At 50.6% G+C, this 20,320-nt stretch overlaps 4 protein-coding genes across 4 annotated transcripts; 3 read left to right on the top strand and 1 right to left on the bottom strand.

The window, feature by feature from the left end:
• Positions 1–1,872: 1,872 nt before the first annotated feature.
• On the top strand, positions 1,873–3,651 carry FPOAC1_013718 (uncharacterized protein; the record flags this gene model as incomplete). Its single annotated transcript, XM_044858059.1, has 1 exon — positions 1,873–3,651. The coding sequence occupies one exon, from the start codon at positions 1,873–1,875 to the stop codon at positions 3,649–3,651; it is 1,779 nt and encodes a 592-aa protein (XP_044700883.1).
• Positions 3,652–4,263: 612 nt separating this feature from the next.
• Positions 4,264–5,612, bottom strand: FPOAC1_013717 (uncharacterized protein; the record flags this gene model as incomplete). Its single annotated transcript, XM_044858058.1, has 4 exons — positions 4,264–4,791; positions 4,841–4,978; positions 5,040–5,321; positions 5,376–5,612. The coding sequence occupies 4 exons, from the start codon at positions 5,610–5,612 to the stop codon at positions 4,264–4,266; spliced, it is 1,185 nt and encodes a 394-aa protein (XP_044700882.1).
• A 2,854-nt stretch (positions 5,613–8,466) lies between these two features.
• Positions 8,467–15,834, top strand: FPOAC1_013716 (uncharacterized protein; the record flags this gene model as incomplete). The annotated part of the gene is made up of 3 exons (XM_044858057.1): positions 8,467–8,473; positions 9,135–9,610; positions 9,667–15,834. The coding sequence occupies 3 exons, from the start codon at positions 8,467–8,469 to the stop codon at positions 15,832–15,834; spliced, it is 6,651 nt and encodes a 2,216-aa protein (XP_044700881.1).
• Positions 15,835–17,644: 1,810 nt separating this feature from the next.
• FPOAC1_013715 (uncharacterized protein) lies at positions 17,645–19,627 on the top strand (the record flags this gene model as incomplete). The annotated part of the gene is made up of 1 exon (XM_044858056.1): positions 17,645–19,627. One exon carries the CDS (start codon positions 17,645–17,647, stop codon positions 19,625–19,627), a length of 1,983 nt encoding a protein of 660 aa, XP_044700880.1.
• Between the last annotated feature and the right edge of the window lie 693 nt (positions 19,628–20,320).

Below are 20,320 nucleotides of genomic sequence, written 5' to 3'. Positions count from 1 at the left end.
GGTTGATTACTAGCCGCATCCCTGTCTGAACTTACAGTGGCTGCAGTGGCTGCGGTGGCAAGACCGCCATACCCCCTGGCGACTCCTGAGTTACCCCTATCACTTATTGGAATGGTGAGTAGACCTACTTACTGTACGCAGTCGTGGTGGTAATTCGACGACGAAATACAACAAATCTGGCCCATGCACGTTGCTGGGTTATCCGTGCACGCGTTATGTCCGCGTATTTCGTTAATCAGGTTCGCGATCGCCACAGGTCGCCTGGAACAGAGATGACAGGGACGCCCTTAAAATAGCAACATTTTATCAACACTAACCGATAACCCCCGACGCCCTCAAATGGTCAACAGCAGGCATCGCTTCAGCCGCCGAAGATAGGAAACTGAACACTTGGAGGAAATGGGCTTCGAGTTGGCTTGTTACTACTAACATCTAGGAGGGTCGAGAAGAGGGGTGACTAGACTGGAAAGAACAAGGCTAGATTCTCATGGGCTTGACGAGAATAAGGCAATAACTAGCGAAGTGTATGTACCTTTAGCTTCAGAGCCCATTGGGTGTTGGCCTACCGGGCATAATAGACTTGTATTGTATTGTCACAGATAATGGACTCTCGCAACATGAGGCCGCCCAGAAGCATGGCATGCCCCAGACCACTCTTTCTGATCGACTAAGAGGCATACCGCCTAAATCTGAAGTCACCCATCCTGGCCGGCTGTTATCCAAGTCTCAAGAGGCCAGGATGATTGATTACCTGGATACTTCGGCAAGAGGCCCTAGGCTATGCTCCATCCCACAGTCGGGTCCGCGCCACCATCGCTGTCCTCCTACGACAACAAGACAGGGAACGGCCTATCGGTGTACATTGGCTAGCCAGGTTTGCGAAACGCCATCCACCCATAAAGAACAAGGTAGGAAAACGTCAGGAATCATCGAGGTTCAATTGTTTGACCCCGGCCGCCGTCAATTGGTACTTTAATATTCGGGAAAGAGAATATGGCTGGATCAAACCTGAGAACACGGTTAACGTTGATGAGGGCGGTATAATGGCTGGATTTGGTAAGCATTTGTCGTTATACCTATTGATTGAGCTAATCTATTGCGAATCCAGGCTTGGATTACCCTATAACCACAACCCCGCTATAAAATAGACTGCTGCTGCTGGAGGCTTGATAGTATGCTGACCGATATACTTTAGTGGTTTGCCAGTGTAATGGCAACTGACCTAAGTGGAATATCATTTCGTTAGTTGTAAGGGGAAAGAGGCATTTTAACATGGACAACCACGCAAATATGCAACAGCCCAGGACAAAGCGACAGCAGAAAGTCAACGCAAGCAATAGAAGCGACAGATAGTAGCAGCTAGATAGAGGGGCTTGCCATACAGCGATCTACACCTTTCACCTTCCTTTTATTACAGCAGAACAGAAAGTAAGGGAGTAATTAAGAGCAGGCGCTGTATGGACCTGAGGATACGAACTTCACATTGATAGTGTGAAACTAAGGTCCATGAATGGGCTTTAGGAAATGCGGACATAAATTCAGCCATAAGTGGCACAGCATGGGCTTGCAATAAGGACGAAAAGCAAGCGCTGTATGTAGGCGTTAGCGACTATTACCCTTTCAGCCAGAATAGGCCGCCGGGCCCTATCTAACATAGCTTTTCAGTATGACACATTTAGAGACCTATGTCCAATGGAGATACTTAAGGCTCGGACAATGCAGTTCGTCGTGACTCTGGAAGTGCTCTCTCGGGCGTGAAATCAGATGATCCATGTTTTGGCATGGTTGCATAAATTTCAACCTTAGAGAAAACAATTTTTGCCACTGAATCTGTTTGCAAACCTACGTCACTGTCCAAATCTATCGCCCTCGATGAGTCACTTAAATAAAACCAGAAACGGACATACCTTCCGAGACATTGATGCTTGGGAAGCTCTCAAGAAACGTGATTTAGAGTATGCCATCAACCTTCTCGTCTCAGGTGAATGGACCATCGATGGTGTCATAAAAGACGGTTGGGGCTCTTTGGACGCGAGGGTGGGCGGCGAAAGATGTCACGAGACCGCCCTCCTGGCCCTGATCCTTCGCCGCCTTGTCATCAAGTACTTAAGAGACAGCAAACTTCTAGAGGAATTCAAGGCACTTGTTATCGAATATCGCACCAATCACGCTCAAGATAAACCGTGGAACAAAGTTTTCAAGGTTCAAGATGTTTATGTTGATAACTCTAACCGTTATAGCCAAATCATGGAATCAATTATTAACACTATAGGTCCTGACTGGACAATGTTTATTGGCTCTGCACGGACGCTTGCATCATTCAGTGTGCTCAGCACTATGGAGTGTGGTTTGACTGTTTATTATCGTCGTTTGGGGGACGTCCTTGTCGCCACGAGCAAGGGACAACGTGCAGCTGGGATGGGAGAATATCATGATGCTGAGTACCCACTACGCACTTCATTCACCGATGCTTCTTTCGAGCTCATTGACAAGCTCTCTGCTAAAACTTTGCCAGAAAGGGACTCGGAAAAGCCTTTCGGTCCAGAGCCTCTGGCCTACAAGACCCTTCCAGAGCAAGCACGAGAGGTGTTCCACTTCTCGAAAGCCAACAAGATCATTCCAGGTCATAATGATTGCCCTATTATCGTGGGGTCTTTCTCCGCATCTATGCAGATCTTGATTAGGCTCTGCTGGCTGTACAAGATCCCAATTACGCTTTGTATGCCCCGTCTGCGGTACGAGAAAACTGTCGGTGATTTAGAGAGCTTGGCGACATACAAGCTTACTTCGGCACCAGTGCGGACTTACGTTGCTGTCCAGAAAGCAGGAGGAAGCTTTAAAATGGTAGATTCCATAAAAGAGGGTATTGAAGACGAGCCGTGCTGGAAGCTCGGTGGCTACAGCATGTATCATGAATCACAACTTGGAAGTCTTCTCTCCTCGGGAAATGATGATGAGTATAACAAAGCCCTGGATCAGGCTGAAGTTGGTCATTTGATGTCTCTATTTGGCTTTGTCCATCCCGAATATCCACTGCAAACTGAAAACGGAGGCGCAGACCTTGTGGCGTTGCGAAGCTCAATATGTGGAGAAGTCTCCCAATCAACTGAGCTAACTTTTGAGGGCATCAATTCTGGCTGGGGGTTGGAAGACGACGGTGGAGTGAACAACGTGAGCCTTCGCTCGCTTGCTTCCGCTTGCAATAAGGTCACCAGCCAGTACAATCTTCATGACACGGTTCTCGCTACTCAGCGCCACATCGATAAGAAAAAGGCCTCTTATCGAATGCAATGCAAGCCCATACCATTCACCTTTGACCACATTGACATTTCAACTCCAAGGCATGAAAAAGCTAAGTGGACTGGCATTCTCAAAAGGCACCTATATACTATGGAGCCCATGTATGCCAATCTTTTTGTGGTAGGTAGGACGGTTTATAGTATGAGGGACCAGACAGAGGCGGACAGGCTTATGATTCTCGTCAACAACGATAATCAGAAGCTAAACACCTTGCTCGAGCGACATCCTGAGCATAGTGTCTTCTTAACGCAAAATCACCAGAGAAAAGTTGACGAGTTTCGAAAAAGGAATAAAAGGGAAATTGGAAAGAAAAAGGCCAGGTCTAAGGTAACAGGGAAAAGGCGTTTCTGAGCCACGTAATGCATCATCCAATATATATGTAGTTAACTAGTTAACTACTCTATTTTTCTTTTCTTTTCTTTTTATTCGCCTCTACCTAAGATATCGGTAGGCAATGGTCCAGAACCAATCAGCTCAGCTGACCCCTGTAACATCGTAACTTTTCAGGAAGAGCCACTCTCTCCGGAGCCGGAACATATAGATGATCCGGTGGTTCTAGGGTAGCTGCTCTCCATTCAGATATATCAGATGCACAGGCGTTGTATTTGAATTGATTGATCTGATTGAGATATCTGATATCTGATTGTTAATCTGATCTGACGGCAGCCCTGGGCAAAATGATTTTGTAATTAATTCATGTCCCAGAAGATTTCCATAGTTACAGGGAGTTATTATTCAGGACAGAATGTATTTGAACAGAATAATATTTAAAGGGGGGGGGATAGTACAGTGCTTTTCAGGTTCAGTTTCCCTTCCAATACTAATCAATCACGTTACTATTTTAGCGGGCGAGAACAAAAATCGAAGATCGAAATTTTAAAACTGAACTTGGAATTCCCTGTAGAACACACGTTTAAAAAATAAAAATAAAAATAGGGTAGGTAGTTAGCTACCTTATGTGTCTTACACCAGCGGCTCTCCACCTTTTGCTGTTGCTTCAAAGACTCCCGTCACCTCAGTCTCCGTCAATGTTTTCCCCTCGTCGCTCTCGCTCCAGTCGTACATTTCAATCCCCTTATCAGAACGTCTAAAGAGAAGTGCGCCATTGGAATCCTTCTCATCGACTTCTATGAATCTCAATTTGAACCCCATACCTTCCATATATTTGGGAATAAGCGCACATAAGAACGCGGTCAAGTCGGGCATCGGATACGCTTTGCCAGAGTATTGTCCGTCTAATGAGACGTTGTTTGCGACGATTTTGAGGGGGTCCTCACGGCAGTTGAAGCCCAGGATTCGCTTTTCTAGGCAATGCCCTCCAACATTCTTCAGGCCTAGTGCTGAGTATTTTATACTTTGCGCTGTGTGTGAAGGTACGACAGTAAACTTTAGGAATTCTGTTGATCGATTAAGCACTGCTTTGGCAGCCTCTCGGTTGAGGGCGATATTGAACTGATTTGCGAATAGGTTCGCCGACATATCGCAGGAACCCTGGCAATTGTCAGTACACGGAATTGGTCTATCGCAACTTGAGACACACCACTTGCAAGTGGCATTTGATTCTGCCAGCCAGTCCTTTATCAAGAAACTGCCGCAAGATCCTCAAAGAGGAACCCCCAAAGAACCGAACACTTGCTGCAGCTTCGATTGCGTCATGGACAGCATTCAAGTTAAGGGGCTGTACAGACGTGTTCGAATTGCATTCCTCTTGTTCAATTCTTCTGATGCATCCCTCGTACCAATTCCGTAGGCTTTGTGTTCGCTGTGAGAAAGGCTCTTTCAGGATTTTTGTCGTATGCCTTCAGCTCGTCTGCGCTCCGATTGACAAGCTCTTCGTGATGGTGAACGTTGAGATTCACGGGATTCCGAATCTCATCTAGGGTTTCAAAGTCCACGAAAACTTCATTCGAGCCGTTGTTCGACCACTCGGCTAAACAGGAAGCAAAATCCCAAGCAGTGAGACGTCCATGGAGTACAGCATCGTCCTTTGCACCGTATTCTGGTTTCGCGGCCATTTTGAGCTATGCTCCAGTCAATAAACCTCATAACACGGTATCCGAGGAAGGGGAGCTTACCAGGTGACGATCAGCTTTTGTGAGACCTTTGATATTATCAAGATCCACCTGCTCGATAAGTCCACCCAAAAGCACCTTGAAAGGATTCCCCAGAGACGGAAAGTGCTCTTGTATCAAATGCTGGCATCTGGATACTTGCTTTGCTGTCATGGATAGTCCAAAGCACACTTGGCGAGGCTCTATAATCCAAATCAAGCGAGTGTCCGGCCTTTTGTGTGTCGCCTTCCACAGTGCCATAGCGGCGGCTAGGTTGTCCGGGTCAATGGAGTCATTGTAATAAATAAAAAGGGTTTCCCCCATGATGAATATGCCGATAGCAATCCGTGTTCGTCAAGTTGGGAAAGTGTACTGGTGTTAAAGCTCGAGGGTTATGAGGGCCTATTTAAGCAGTTTGTCGCGGGAAGAAAATATGACCTTTCAGATGACGCTCGTTTGTGTATGCAATGGAAAATCGCCTGAACAACCAAATGCCTTGTCTGCCTTGTGAGCGTCGTGAAACAGCTTTGGGCACAGCCTGGCTTGGTTCAGATAACGAACGTACTATCTAGTGGCAGTAGCAGCAGCAGCAGCAGTAGTGGTAGTGCGGGGTGAGAGACTGAGCCTGAGTGATTTAAATTTGACCTATCGAGTGGTGCCTCTGCGACTGGCGCAAAATCTTTTCAATCACCTTCTTCGCCAGCTTATCTATATTCTCAACATCAAATCCCTTCCTAAACTCGATATTGTCCCAAAGGACATGTTTCCGCTTACTATCTTGTAGAAAATACTGGTCTCTATTCACAAAATAAAGATAGACGTGTCCGCCAGGATCACCTGAAGATGGCGAACGTCTTGAATTCTTCAGAGTCCCAACCCAGCATTGCTCGTTCTTCAGTTGCAGTCGACGCCCGCGCTGTTTGTCTGTCACATGCTCTAAGCGAGTAGGTGGTGCCTCTGTCACAGAAACTTAGCTTCTCTTTCTCAGATTGGGCCAGTGTGCCCAACAACCTCGAACAACCAAGTTACTTGTCTTGGTTGTTGGACACACTGGATTGGGTACTTGGACACTCACGACGTCGGCGGTGAGCTACCTTCCTCGAGGGTTTAGCTGTAGATCCAGGCATATGTTCGGAACACGTATTGTGAGGGCCAAATTCAAGCAGCTGGGACAAAAATGGTGGAGTCATGCGGGGTTTCTCGAGAGTGAAATAATCCACGACTTGACGGGTCTATGGCGGGCGGCGACTGACAGTAGTAGTGTTCATTACGCCCGGGAGAACGGATCTCATAGGGCCTATAGCTACGCTAAGTTATCCACGTATCCCCGCTTTTCGTCCACTCTACACAAAAGAAAGCCCTACTGCTCTTCCCAGCCTTTCTTTTCTAACCAACCCCGTTTGCTTGACTCTGTCAGTTTTGGATGACGTCGTGGTTTCAGTGCTTAGGCATTTGTTCACAGCAAGCTAACCGCTGCGGAGGCACTAGCGCACCTTGGAGAATGCCACGTCAAGAAGCTTCTCGCTACCTTTGACCCCAAGACCCGCCTTTGTAGTCTCGCTAAAGTATTCGCAGGTGTACAGGTAGCCCTGATGCTCGGAAGCTAGTCAAGGGTAGCTTGCCAGATTCTCAATACTTTACATCATACATTTATCAGGAGGATAACCTAGTATCAAGTACCTAAGCTAATTGAAGCTACTAACTGGAGTCGAGGTTTATCTGCACACCTGCGAATACTTTTTGCAGCCAACTGTAAACCCACCCCACCCACAACTCATGATGTACCTAAGGCGACAGATATACTTGTAAGAAAACGCTTCTTACGTAACAGCTAAAAGCCCGTCGTATCAGCCGTAAGTATTATGGGCACTTCCGTTTCACATTGCCGATACAGGAGGGAGCAGCTTTCCAAATCCCGACAGAAACAAATCGATGCCATTTAGACAGACAGAACTGTCAATCGGTTCGTTAGGGTTTGCCATGCGTCGAGTTCAACGCTTGGCCGACTGCGAATGATGTTAACTTCTCGCTGGAATCAGCAAACCAGCTCAGCGCGTCGTCCTGGTTCGCTTAGGGTTAACCCGGCTACACCGCCAAAAGTATGTGCCATGAAAGTTGCGGAGCCCCGGAATACATGGGGCCAAGCTCCTCCTCTGGTACTCCATCAACATATTGGCGAAGCTGCTTGTGTTGCGCAGCCATGTCATCTGCCAACGCCTCTACGACGATTAACTACCGCATTAGGGGCTACTAGAGTAGTCGCGATCCATGTGGAAAAGCTCACCGTCTTTTTAGTGAGTGTATCGCCCTTGAGGATGATCACAATCATGGTAGAGTCTGCGCTAATTGCATCCTTACTGACTCCCGGCTCTAGCGTCGCCTAAGCCCGAGAACTAGCCTCGCAAGCTAAGCTGACCTAGGCCTCCTAGCTTCTGGCTTTCGCTTCTCCCCTATCTCTTTTTCCTTTCCTTTTTATTTTTTTGTTGTTGCCAGTTCTTCTTTTTGGATTGTGCCTTCCCTCTCTCTGCCTTCTTTTTTGTCATATCCCTGTTGACGTTGACCTCTGAGCTTTGTCATCTGCGTACCCACCTTCACGCATTATTGATGCATCCAGTACACATGGTGTGCTTCGCTGTAATGTCATGTGAGCTAACGACAAAGCTAAAAGTGACTAGCGGCCAATGTGGATACAGACCATCCAAGTTAGACCGAAGCTAGGCACGTTCCGTCAGTGTCCAAGGACTGCTTATCTCAAGCGATCCGAAATATTTCGGCGGTGCACCTGTCGGCCGGTACTAGGTTACTTGCTGACCCTTTCGAATAATTCTTAGCCAGTCCCTAGGGCCGAAATCGATGACAGGCAGGGATGAATTGTCATTTGTCGGGACCGCATCACTTCCACGTAGACCAGTCTGTCTTTGAACGAACGATGTCCCAGGCGGGAGTCCAGTTCACTGACAAATGATTTTGTGCCGTTGATTGTCATGCGTGAGCATGACGATGTCGGTCATCCCTCGTGCTTGCCGCAAAAAAGAGAAGAAAAAAAGGCTCAATACAGAGCAGAGAGCCAAGCCAAGCCCAACCGGGGTGTCGGGACGAAAGCAAACGTCAGCATATGCAGGGTAAGTACAGGGCGTGAGTCGCGGCAGAAATATGGGTCAAATATCGGTCAGAGCCAAGATATCCCTCAAAACATGGTCGTCGTTGTCGTTGTGGACTCGATTGCACAACCCGCAGGGGTTTCAAATGTTGACGCGAGACTTTGTCCTTTCGTTCCATGGCAGTTGCAGCCAGCAGCCTTCGGTTTGTCCGTATATTTCTTACCCCCACCTATTATTTAATGTACTCCTTCAGCGCCGGGGTTATATCAGTAGTTGGTGTGGTCGCCATGCATCCTCAGTCCTCCAGTGTCGCGTAGCTGAACCCGCATTTACGATTGGCAGCCCCCCGAGCTGGAGCCTGAAGCAAGTTTCTTAGGCAGCACTTAACGAGCGATAAAGAAGGTCAACAATCACCCAACTTCGGAATCTCAACACCCACAGTTCGGGTTCCGGTATGCCATGTTTCGTCCACCGTCCTTGTACTGTTACTCTTCTTTGCCGGAGGGCAGTATTCGCTTGCTTCGTCTATTGTTCGAGTTCCTGTATGCCATATTTCGTCCACCGTCCTTGTACTGTTACTCTTCTTTGCCGGAGGGCAGTATTCGCTTGCTTCGGCTATTGCCGCCTGAAGATGAAGGCGAGCATGCCCCCATAAAATGCAAGCTCTTTGACTGCGCCTTAGCGGACTCAGAAAGCACTCGTCCGTACGAGGCTCTATCCTACGTATGGGGTTCTGAGAGCATGTCTCAGTCTATTTCCATAGACGGCTGCGACTTGTCCGTCAGGGAAAACCTTTACGCGGCGCTATCACATCTTCGAGATCGCTCCATTGAACGAATCATATGGATAGACGCTATTTGCATCAACCAAGGAGACCTAAAGGAAAAGGGACAGCAAGTTCAGTCTATGGCGAAGATCTATAGCAAAGCAAGTCGTGTAATTGTTTGGCTTGGAGGAGCGACACCCGACAGCGGCCAAGCCCTCGAAGAAATACGCATCGCAGCAGAGAAGCGTACGAAGCCCTCACCTACGAAGCCCTCACCTACGAAGCCCTCACCAACGGAGCCCTCACCAACGGAGCCCTCACCTATGAAGCGCTCAACCAACGAAAGAGCGATCCTTAGACTGCTGGAAGGACCGTGGTTTAAACGCATCTGGGTCAGGAAATAGGCGCTCACCAATATTGACTGAAATTACTGACAAAGTCGATTCAGGTACTTCAGGAGGTTGCCGCAGCTCGACATGTACTGATCAAATGCGGCCCCACCGAGATTGATGGATATACGTTCTGTTCAGGTCTGGATGAATTAGACCTGTCTTACAAAACCTACCCAGAGCTGCGGCCTCTGATTCATTCAGTATCCTATCTCATAAAGGGTGCGGTCTTCCGACCTAGATGCGCAACTGGCCGGTCAGGCAGGTTTTCCCTGGACATATGCCCTCTAGGTGAGCTGGTGGATATGTACCACACTCGCGAAGCAACTGACCGCCGCGACAAGGTTTATGCCTTGCTCGGCATGAGCTCTGATGATCCTAGCATCGCAGGGTTATCGGCCAACTATGAGATTTCATGGGGACAACTCTTCAAGCGACTGATCAAGTTCTTCTCTGAACAGGTATCTGCAGACACTTGGAACGATAAGGAGATAGCGGTAATCAGGGGCAAGGGCTGCGTTCTTGGCGAAGTGTCTTCAGTCAAAGATTCGAAAGACGGACGGGAGGTGAACGTCAATTGGAGGAATGTGTCTGGCTATAGGGGGCCAGATTCTCCCTGGACCTTCCAGGCCTCAGCGAAATCTGTCCAGGTAGGGGATGTTGTCTGCCTTCTACAAGGAGCGTCAAATCCTACAATCATTAGGCTATGCACCGATTATTGGGCCGTTATAATGATTTCAGTTCCCTCTCCGGATGATCTACAAGGTGCGAGCAGCTACACCAAGTCGGGGCTTTTACGATCTATAAAAACCTTCCCACATGATTTCCTACTTGTCTGGAACTGGGATATGAATCCAGTCAAGCCGCAGGATTGGAAAGACTACGAATATTTCATGGGCGCCCTAGTGTCGAAATACTTAAAGACGGATTTGGAAGATTGTGTGGACAAAGCGGCCAGGTTATGGAATACTGGAGTGGCACTGCAAGACGTGGGAAGAGCTGAGGCAGGGGAAAATCTCCGAAAAGCAATAGGAATTTTTGAGAGAGAATTGAGAAGCATGTTAACCCTAGCCTTGGATTGCGGCCAATGGATAAAGGGAGATATGTACAATCTAAAAGGAATGATAGATTTACTTATCAAGGACAACGGCGGATGGAGGCCGCTGGGGTTGGCGGCGGGGAACAAGCACGAGGCAATCGTCAAGCTGCTGCTCAATATTGGCAAAGTCGACCCAGACGCCAAGGATAAGGATGGGCGGACGCCGTTATGGCAGGCGGCAGCGAACGGGCACGAAGCAATCGTCAAGCTGCTGCTCAATACTGGCAAAGTCGACCCAGACGCCAAGGATAGGTACGGACGGACACCGCTATTGCTGGCGGCAGCGAAGGGACACGAGACAATCGTCAAGCTGCTGCTCGATACTGGCAAAGTCGATCCAGGCGCCAAGGATAAGGATGGACAGACGCCGTTATGGCAGGCGGCAGCGAAGGGACACGAGGCAATCGTCAAGCTGTTGTTCGATACTGGCAAAGTCGATCCAGACGCCGAGGATAAGGATGGGCGGACGCCGTTATGTCAGGCGGCAGCGAACGGGCACGAAGCAATCGTCAAGCTGCTGCTCAATACTGGCAAAGTCGACCCAGACGCCAAGGATAGGTACGGACGGACACCGCTATTGCTGGCGGCAGCGAAGGGACACGGGGCAATCGTCAAGCTGTTGTTCGATACTGGCAAAGTCGACCCAGACGCCGAGGATAAGGATAGACAGACGCCGTTCTGGCAGGCGGCAGCGAAGGGACACGAGGCAATCGTCAAGCTGCTGCTCGATACTGGCAAAGTCGATCCAGGCGCCAAGGATAAGGATGGACAGACGCCGTTATGGCAGGCGGCAGCGAAGGGACACGAGGCAATTGTCAAGCTGTTACTCGATACTGGCAAAGTCGATCCAGACGCCAAGGACTACGATGGACGGACGCCGTTATGGCAGGCGGCAGCGAAGGGACACGAGGCAATCGTCAAGCTGTTGTTCGATACTGGCAAAGTCGACCCAGACGCCAAGGATAAGGCTGGGCGGACGCCGTTATGGCAGGCGGCAGCGAACGGGCACGAAGCAATCGTCAAGCTGCTGCTCAATACTGGCAAAGTCGACCCAGACGCCAAGGATAGGTACGGACGGACACCGCTATTGCTGGCGGCAGCGAAGGGACACGAGACAATCGTCAAGCTGCTGCTCGATACTGGCAAAGTCGATCCAGGCGCCAAGGATAAGGATGGACAGACGCCGTTATGGCAGGCGGCAGCGAAGGGACACGAGGCAATTGTCAAGCTGTTACTCGATACTGGCAAAGTCGATCCAGACGCCAAGGACTACGATGGACGGACGCCGTTATGGCAGGCGGCAGCGAAGGGACACGAGGCAATCGTCAAGCTGTTGTTCGATACTGGCAAAGTCGATCCAGACGCCAAGGATAAGGATGGACAGACGCCTTTATGGCAGGCGGCAGCGAACGGGCACGAGGCAATCGTCAAGCTGCTGCTCGATACTGGCCTCGATACTGGCAAAGTCGATCCAGGCGCCAAGGACGACGATGGACAGACGCCTTTATGGCAGGCGGCAGCGAACGGGCACGAGGCAATCGTCAAGCTGTTGTTCGATACTGGCAAAGTCGATCCAGACGCCAAGGATAAGGATGGGCGGACGCCGTTATGGCAGGCGGCAGCGAACGGGCACGAGGCAATCGTCAAGCTGTTACTCGATACTGGCAAAGTCGATACAGACACCAAGGATAAGGATGGACGGACACCGCTATTGCTGGCGGCAGTGAAGGGGCACGAGGCAATCGTCAAGCTGTTACTCGATACTGGCAAAGTCGATTCAGGCGCCAAGGACGACGATGATGGACAGACGCCTTTATGGCAGGCGGCAGCGAACGGGCACGAGGCAATCGTCAAGCTGCTGCTCGATACTGGCCTCGATACTGGCAAAGTCGATCCAGGCGCCAAGGACGACGATGGACAGACGCCTTTATGGCAGGCGGCAGCGAACGGGCACGAGGCAATCGTCAAGCTGCTGCTCGATACTGGCCTCGATACTGGCAAAGTCGATCCAGGCGCCAAGGACGACGATGGACAGACGCCTTTATGGCAGGCGGCAGCGAACGGGCACGAGGCAATTGTCAAGCTGTTGCTCGATACTGGCAAGGTCCACCCAGACGCCAAGGATAGGGATGGACGGATGCCGTTATTGCTGGCGGCTGAGTACGGGCATGACGCTGTCGTCAAGTTACTTCTCGACAAGGGCGCGAACATCGAGGCGAAAGACAGTGAGTATGGTCGGACACCGTTATCATGGGCGGCTGAGTACGGGAATGACGGTATCGTCAAGTTACTTCTCGACAAGGGCGCGAACATCGAGGCGAAAGACAGTGAGTATGGTCGGACACCGTTATTGCTGGCGGCTGAGAACGGGCATGACGGTATCGTCAACCTGCTGCTCGACAAGGGCGCGAACACCGAGGCGAAAGACGAAGATGATCGGACACCGTTATTGCTGGCGGCTGAGAACGGGAATGACGGTATCGTCAAGTTACTTCTCGACAAGGGCGCGAACATCGAGGCGAAAGACAGCAGGTATGGTCAGACACCGTTATTTCTGGCGGCTGAGTACGGGCATGACGCTGTCGTCAACCTGCTGCTCGACAAGGGCGCGGAAGTCGATGTGAGAAGCAATTATTCTCGGACACCGTTATTGCTGGCGGCTAAGAACGGGCATGACGCTGTCGTCAAGCTGCTGCTCGACAAGGGCGCGGAAATCGGTGTGCCAAGAAAAAGGATGGATCTGCCAACGTTATCATGGGCGGCTGCGAACGGGCATGGCGCTATCGTCAAGCTGCTGCTCGACAAGGGCGCGGAAGTCGATGTGAAACACAGCGAGCATCATCAGACACCGTTATCATTGGCGGCCAGGCACGGGCATGACGCTGTCGTCAAACTGCTGCTCGACAAGGGCGCGGCAATCGAGGCGAAAGACAGCATGTATGATCGGACACCGTTATCATGGGCGGCTGAGAACGGGTATGACGCTGTCATCAAGCTGCTTCTCGACAAAGACGCGGAAATCGATGCGAAAGACAATGGTGATCGGACACCGTTATCATGGGCGGCTGAGAAGGGGCATGACGCTGTCGTCGAGCTGCTTCTCGACAAAGACGCGGAAATCGATGCGAAAGACGGGTATGGTCAGACACCGTTATCATGGGCGGCTGGGAAGGGGCACGAGGCGATCGTCAAGCTGCTTCTCGACAAGGACGCGGAAATCAATGCGAAAGACAATGGTGATCGGACACCGTTATCATGGGCGGCTGAGAAGGGGCATGACGCTGTCGTCGAGCTGCTTCTCGACAAAGACGCGGAAATCGATGCGAAAGACGGGTATGGTCAGACACCGTTATCATGGGCGGCTGGGAAGGGGCACGAGGCGATCGTCAAGCTGCTTCTCGACAAGGGCGCGGAAATCGATGCGAAAGACAAAGATGATCGGACACCGTTATTATTTGCGGCTGTGAACGGGCACGAGGCAACCGTCAAGCTGCTACTCGATACTGGCAAGGTCGACCCAGGCGCCAAGGATAGGTACGGACAAACACCGTTATGGCAGGCGGCAGCGAACGGGCACGAGGCGATCGTCAAGCTGCTTCTCGACAAGGGCGCGGAAATCGATGCGAAAGACGGGTATGGTCAGACACCGTTATTTGCGGCTGGGAACGGGTATGACGCTGTCATCAAGCTGCTTCTCGACAAGGGCGCGGCAATCGATGCGAAAGACGAGGATGGTAATACACCGTTATCATTTGCGGCTGGGAACGGGTATGACGCTGTCGTCAAGCTGCTTCTCGACAAGGACGCGGAAATCGATGCGAAAGACGAAGATGATCGGACACCGTTATTGCTGGCGGCTGAGAAGGGGCATGACGCTGTCATCAAGTTGCTTCTCGACAAGGGCGCGGAAATCAATGCGAAAGACAGCAGGTATGGTCAGACACCGTTATCATGGGCGGCTGAGAAGGGGCACGAGGCGATCGTCAAGCTGCTTCTCGACAAGGGCGCGGAAATCGATGCGAAAGACAAAGATGATCGGACACCGTTATCATTTGCGGCTAGGAACGGGCACGAGGCAACCGTCAAGCTGCTACTCGATACTGGCAAGGTCGACCCAGGCGCCAAGGATAGGTACGGACAAACACCGTTATGGCAGGCGGCAGCGAACGGGCACGAGGCGATCGTCAAGCTGCTTCTCGACAAGGACGCGGAAATCAATGCGAAAGACAGCAGGTATGGTCAGACACCGTTATTATGGGCGGCTAAGAACGGGCACGACGCTGTCATCAAGCTGCTTCTCGACAAGGACGCGGAAATCAATGCGAAAGACAGCAGGTATGGTCAGACACCGTTATTATGGGCGGCTAAGAACGGGCACGAGGCGATCGTCAAGCTGCTTCTCGACAAGGACGCGGAAATCAATGCGAAAGACAATGGTGATCGGACACCGTTATCATGGGCGGCTGAGAAGGGGCATGACGCTGTCGTCGAGCTGCTTCTCGACAAGGACGCGGAAATCAATGCGAAAGACAATGGTGATTGGACACCGTTATTATGGGCGGCAGCGAACGGGCACGAGGCAATCGTCAAGCTGCTGCTCGACAAGGACGCGGAAATCGATGCGAAAGACGAAGATGATCGGACACCGTTATCATTTGCGGCTGAGAACGGGCACGAGGCGATCGTCAAGCTGCTTCTCGACAAGGACGCGGAAATCAATGCGAAAGACAATGGTGATCGGACACCGTTATCATGGGCGGCTGAGAAGGGGCATGACGCTGTCGTCGAGCTGCTTCTCGACAAAGACGCGGAAATCGATGCGAAAGACAATGGTGATCGGACACCGTTATCATGGGCGGCTGAGAAGGGGCATGACGCTGTCGTCGAGCTGCTTCTCGACAAAGACGCGGAAATCGATGCGAAAGACGGGTATGGTCAGACACCGTTATCGTGGGCGGCTGAGAAGGGGCATAACGCTGTCATCAAGCTGCTTCTCGACAAGGGCGCGAAAGTCGATGCGAAAGACAATGGTGATCGGACACCGTTACCATGGGCGGCTTACGGGCATGACGCTGTCGTCAAGCTGCTTCTCGACAAGGACGCGGAAATCACAATCACTAAACAGTAGCCTTACGACTCACGCCCAACAGCGTGATCCTATTACGCCAAGGCCAGGCTGGCGATCCATTCCACGTCCACCGTCCACGTATCCACGGCGTGGAAATGGATGGTCCGTGCATCCATTTCCATCCATTCAATGGAGCTGGCCGTTACATAATCCATCCATCCACGCCAGGGTTCCGTGGAATGGATAGGTGGAAATGGAAGCAGGGGGATGGACTGGTAGGGGGTTCCCTAGCCTAGTCCCTAAAATACCCTGTAATTCAGGGTAGACCAACTTGGCCATGGTCGGTAGAGATCTCAAGTACCTATATACCAGGCATTTTCACATACAAATTAAGGTATTTTTAAACAGAACATAACAGCTATTGGGTCGTGGACATTTCGCGTCATGGTGCCGCGTTCCAGCATCTCCATGCAACTGCATTCTGTACCGCGTAGAATGGCTGAGAGCCCAATTATCAGCTCTATGGTGCTCGAGCCGCCAGACCAAGAGGATAAGAAGAACTCGTGGGACCTCTTCCCTTGGAAAGACTTCCCTGGCTACACGCAATCCCAACGCTGTGCGTCTACATCGTCGTGGATATGGCAATTCGGCTACGATATCGAGAAGAGCGATGACGATACAAAGCGGCGATGGGTTTGCAAGGTCTGTGTTGACAGTCGCAGGCCAAACCCTCATTCGGCGGCCTCGAGCGGTACGCAGAACGCGGAGATTCATCTCTGGAATGACCACAAGGTCTGTGACCCTTCCGGAAGACGGAAGCCGCCTAGCAAAGCAAAGGAGAAGACACCATCGAGGAATATCGCCGAGATGATGAAGTTGAATACCCGTGACGCGCGAGAGCAGCAGATCGCAAACCAGATCATTGGCCGTTTTGATCGGCTAGACTTCCAGCGTTTGGTAGTCTCGTGGATCATCAACAGCAACTCTTCTTTCCGACAAAGTGAAGATCCATACCTCCGCGCCGCTTTCGAATATCTTAATCCACTCGTGAAGACAACCGAAGCGCATATTACCCACAATACCGTCCGCAGGCGTATTCTTCAGGTGTACGAGGAAAACAAGGCCGAGATCAAGCGAGTATTAGCGACAGCTCCAGGCTTACTTCATATTGCGTTCGATCGTTAGTCGAAGGAATTGCTGGCGAGCACGTGATGATACCCCGCACAAAAAGTTGTCTCAGTTACTTACTATCAAGCTTCAACTGTATCCCTACGCTCGAGCGTTAGTAAATAGAAAATGAATCTCAGACGGGATTTCCACTTTGATCCCTTCTCAGCGGAGGCAAGACTACTCGATGAGCAAGGTCCTTCAATGCCAGACATTGACTGGTCTAACCCACAATCGTTCCTCAGCGCAATGGGGGGTCCCATGCCTGAGCTTCCCTCACCCGCCAAGGTTCGGCAACAAGCTACAGACTATTCATCCAAGATCTTTACGAGTTACAACTCCCTGAAGGGTATTCTTGAGCGACATGAGGCTACCATTCAAAAGAGATGGACAAAGAAGACTCGCCAGCAGAGACTCCAGATTCTTCTCAAAGCATGGCCGGCTATGCCAACCTCCCACCGCCCAGACTTTGAGGCTTTTCGCAAAGAGTCCAAGGAGGAGCGAGAGGGGAACAAAATTCAAGGATCACTTTATGTGGCCCTACATCAACCAGGAGGACCTATCTCAGTCTAAGCCCATGCTTCTGTTAATAAACTCCAGAGGCCGTAGACCACCGCCGGCGTTTGCGGCAGCTGATAACGACGCGATGCACCTAGGCAGGGTAACAAAAGCACTCTTGGCCATCTTTCTCAATGAACATACGATGGTATTGAATGGTGCCACGAGGGCTGAGGAGTATGGAAAGCTTGTTGACTGGGATTCTCATCCAGATGCTTTTGAGTGGATGCATACCCGCAAGCAGTTCCTCCCAGGCGAGGGCCTTTTAATTCTTGAGGCACAATCTCGTTTGATGGTATTCCTGGTTGATTGCTGTCGTCAAATTCTGCACGAGATCCCCGAGGAAACTATCGCCAGCGATGTCTATCCGGTTCAACCTGAGCCTCAGTTGAAGGCAGATAGCGATGCGTCCGGATTTCCTTCTTTGGCAATCATGGCCGCCGAAGCTCCTTACCGACTACCAGCAGAGCTGGACCTCAGTCGACTCACCTCCTGCCTCGAGGCCAGGAAGTTGGCAGCAGAGGATCACGTCTGGTCACTCCGTGAAGATCCTGCGTACTTCGCCGACCAATTCCGCGAGATACAAGATCATCGACAGGAAATGCTACCTGATACTCAGGGAAAGCCCCATCCAGCGACTCAGAAGCTCCGCGTAAACACTCTCTGGGCGCGTGTCACTTTTTCTATGCTGATGGATGCTTACGCAAATCTCGAAACGCTTACTGAACTTCATCGCCAAGCTCAAAATCTCAGCGCCATGCAGAAAAAGTTCGAAAAGGAGATACAGGCCACGAGGGAGCTACCTAAGGAGTATATGGTTGCACTCCTTCGGTTCAGGTACTACCTACAACAGGCGTCCAAAGCACCGTTGGAGAACCTCAAAATCTCCGTGACGGCCTCGCCGCCGATGCGCAAGTTCTTTGTTCGCGACCCACCTCCCGACTCAGAAACTACCAAGATCTTGATAAGAAGCCGGGCTGGTGTCAAGATGGACAAAATTGAAACCCACCTAATCTGGCTCCTGCGAATACTCTGGGAAGATGACTACGAATTGTTTCTCGCGCACCCACCCATCGTAGTAGACGAACTGGAGCGCCTACTACAAGCCGAACCTAAAGCTGATGCGCTTATATCTGCCCATGTCGCCAAGACGATCGGAGAGTTGGCTATTCTAACGCAGTGCCAGAAGCAACTTGAACTTTACCAACCATGGGCCCAACAGTTCAAAATGGCTTCCCCGGAACATGAAGAGAGTTTCAAGAAGGATTTAACTGCCCTGCAAAAGCCAATGACACAGCTTCATGGCGCATTTCTACAAAAGCACCTAGACAGCGCCGCAAGACTAGGTGAGCCATCTGGTGCAAAGTTCACCTACCCTTACGATAAGCGACGCACAAAAGAGACAGTGGACGCGCTGCGACAGGCTGAGGCGAATCTTGATATGTTCTGGGCCAATGTGGACAATGTAACCAAAGCCAGGGTTACGGTCTTCGAAGGCACAGCGTTGTATCGCCTTCTTTCGCAACCGCGCATTTTGAGACGAACTGCGGAGTGGGTAGATCCTGTGAAGAAAAGCGAGAGTGTCGAGACCAGCTTGGAGAAAGATATCTGGGCTCTCAACCGCCCTATGTCGAATCTGTTCCTAGGACAGTTTGAGCAAACGGGGCAAACCTCTAGTTCCCGAAGCGCCCGGTCCAAGACCAAGGTCAAAACCAAGGGTGAAGGATCTCAAGTGCTCATCGACACTATCAACGCTCAACCAGTCAACGCCCCAGATTCCGAAACAGCCGCCGATAAGCAGCCCACCTTTGCAGTTAATGCACGAGTACTAAAAGTATTCCGCACACTGTTCTTCAACCCCGAAGTAACATCAACACCAGGTTCCGTTCTATGGCATGACTTTCTCTATGCTATGGCTTCTACTGGTTTTCAAATCGAGAAGCTCTACGGCTCAGTATGGCAGTTTTCTCCTACTAGTGTGAGTATGAGTGTTGAGCGGAGCATTCACTTCCACGAGCCTCATCCCAAGGGTAAGATCCCTTTTGAGGTTGCTCGACGCCATGGCCGGAGATTGACACGGGCTTATGGTTGGCATGGTAGTATGTTTGTGCTGAAAGAGAAGGAGTAAAGTGTAGTTGATAGACATATCGAGAGCATTAGAGAAGGTAGAAAAAGCAAAAGAAGTGGGCAACACTGCGCCTCGATAATACATATCAATACGCATGTAACTTTCAAGCAGTGCCTTGGTATCTGCGGTAGTCGGGTTGTTACCCTTCTCATTGAGGTCTTCTATACGAGGAGTGACGTTCTGGGTTCAAATTTCGCATCTTGCCGACGGCTATAACGTGTCATCAACTATTATTGCAGAGCTTGTAAGATTCATCTCGTGATTGGACATTCGGATATGCAGCTACAATACAACGTAGGATTGTTCGCTGATCTACGAGTAAGTTTGATACTCCGTTTCACGAGATGTTTATTTACACACTTCTCACGACCGAAGACCAATCATGTCGAATGTTGAGGATGATCTCCTTACTCGTGACACTCAGCTCCTACAACGGATTGACATGCTGCATATTCCCTTGATTTCAGCCGTTGAATTCATCGCCACATACCACACTAAAACTTGCCATGCTGCATGGCAATCCTTACGGGTGGTGCAGAATTATTCCGTGAAGCAGTTGGCAGCCCAGTTCGATGGTTCCATGGCTGTACAACAATAGAGACATTGTCTCCGCTCCCTTCTGAACCACATACTTGCTCGGAAATGCACCAATACCACCGAGTCCACTAACCAACAGGCTCGCTGCACCAGGAT

The sequence above is a fragment of the Fusarium poae genome, assembly GCF_019609905.1.
Source record: "Fusarium poae strain DAOMC 252244 chromosome Unknown contig_3, whole genome shotgun sequence".
Classification (NCBI taxonomy): domain Eukaryota; kingdom Fungi; phylum Ascomycota; class Sordariomycetes; order Hypocreales; family Nectriaceae; genus Fusarium; species Fusarium poae.
The sequence above is the reverse complement of the archived record's forward strand: the minus strand, read 5'-3'. Positions and strand labels throughout refer to the sequence as shown.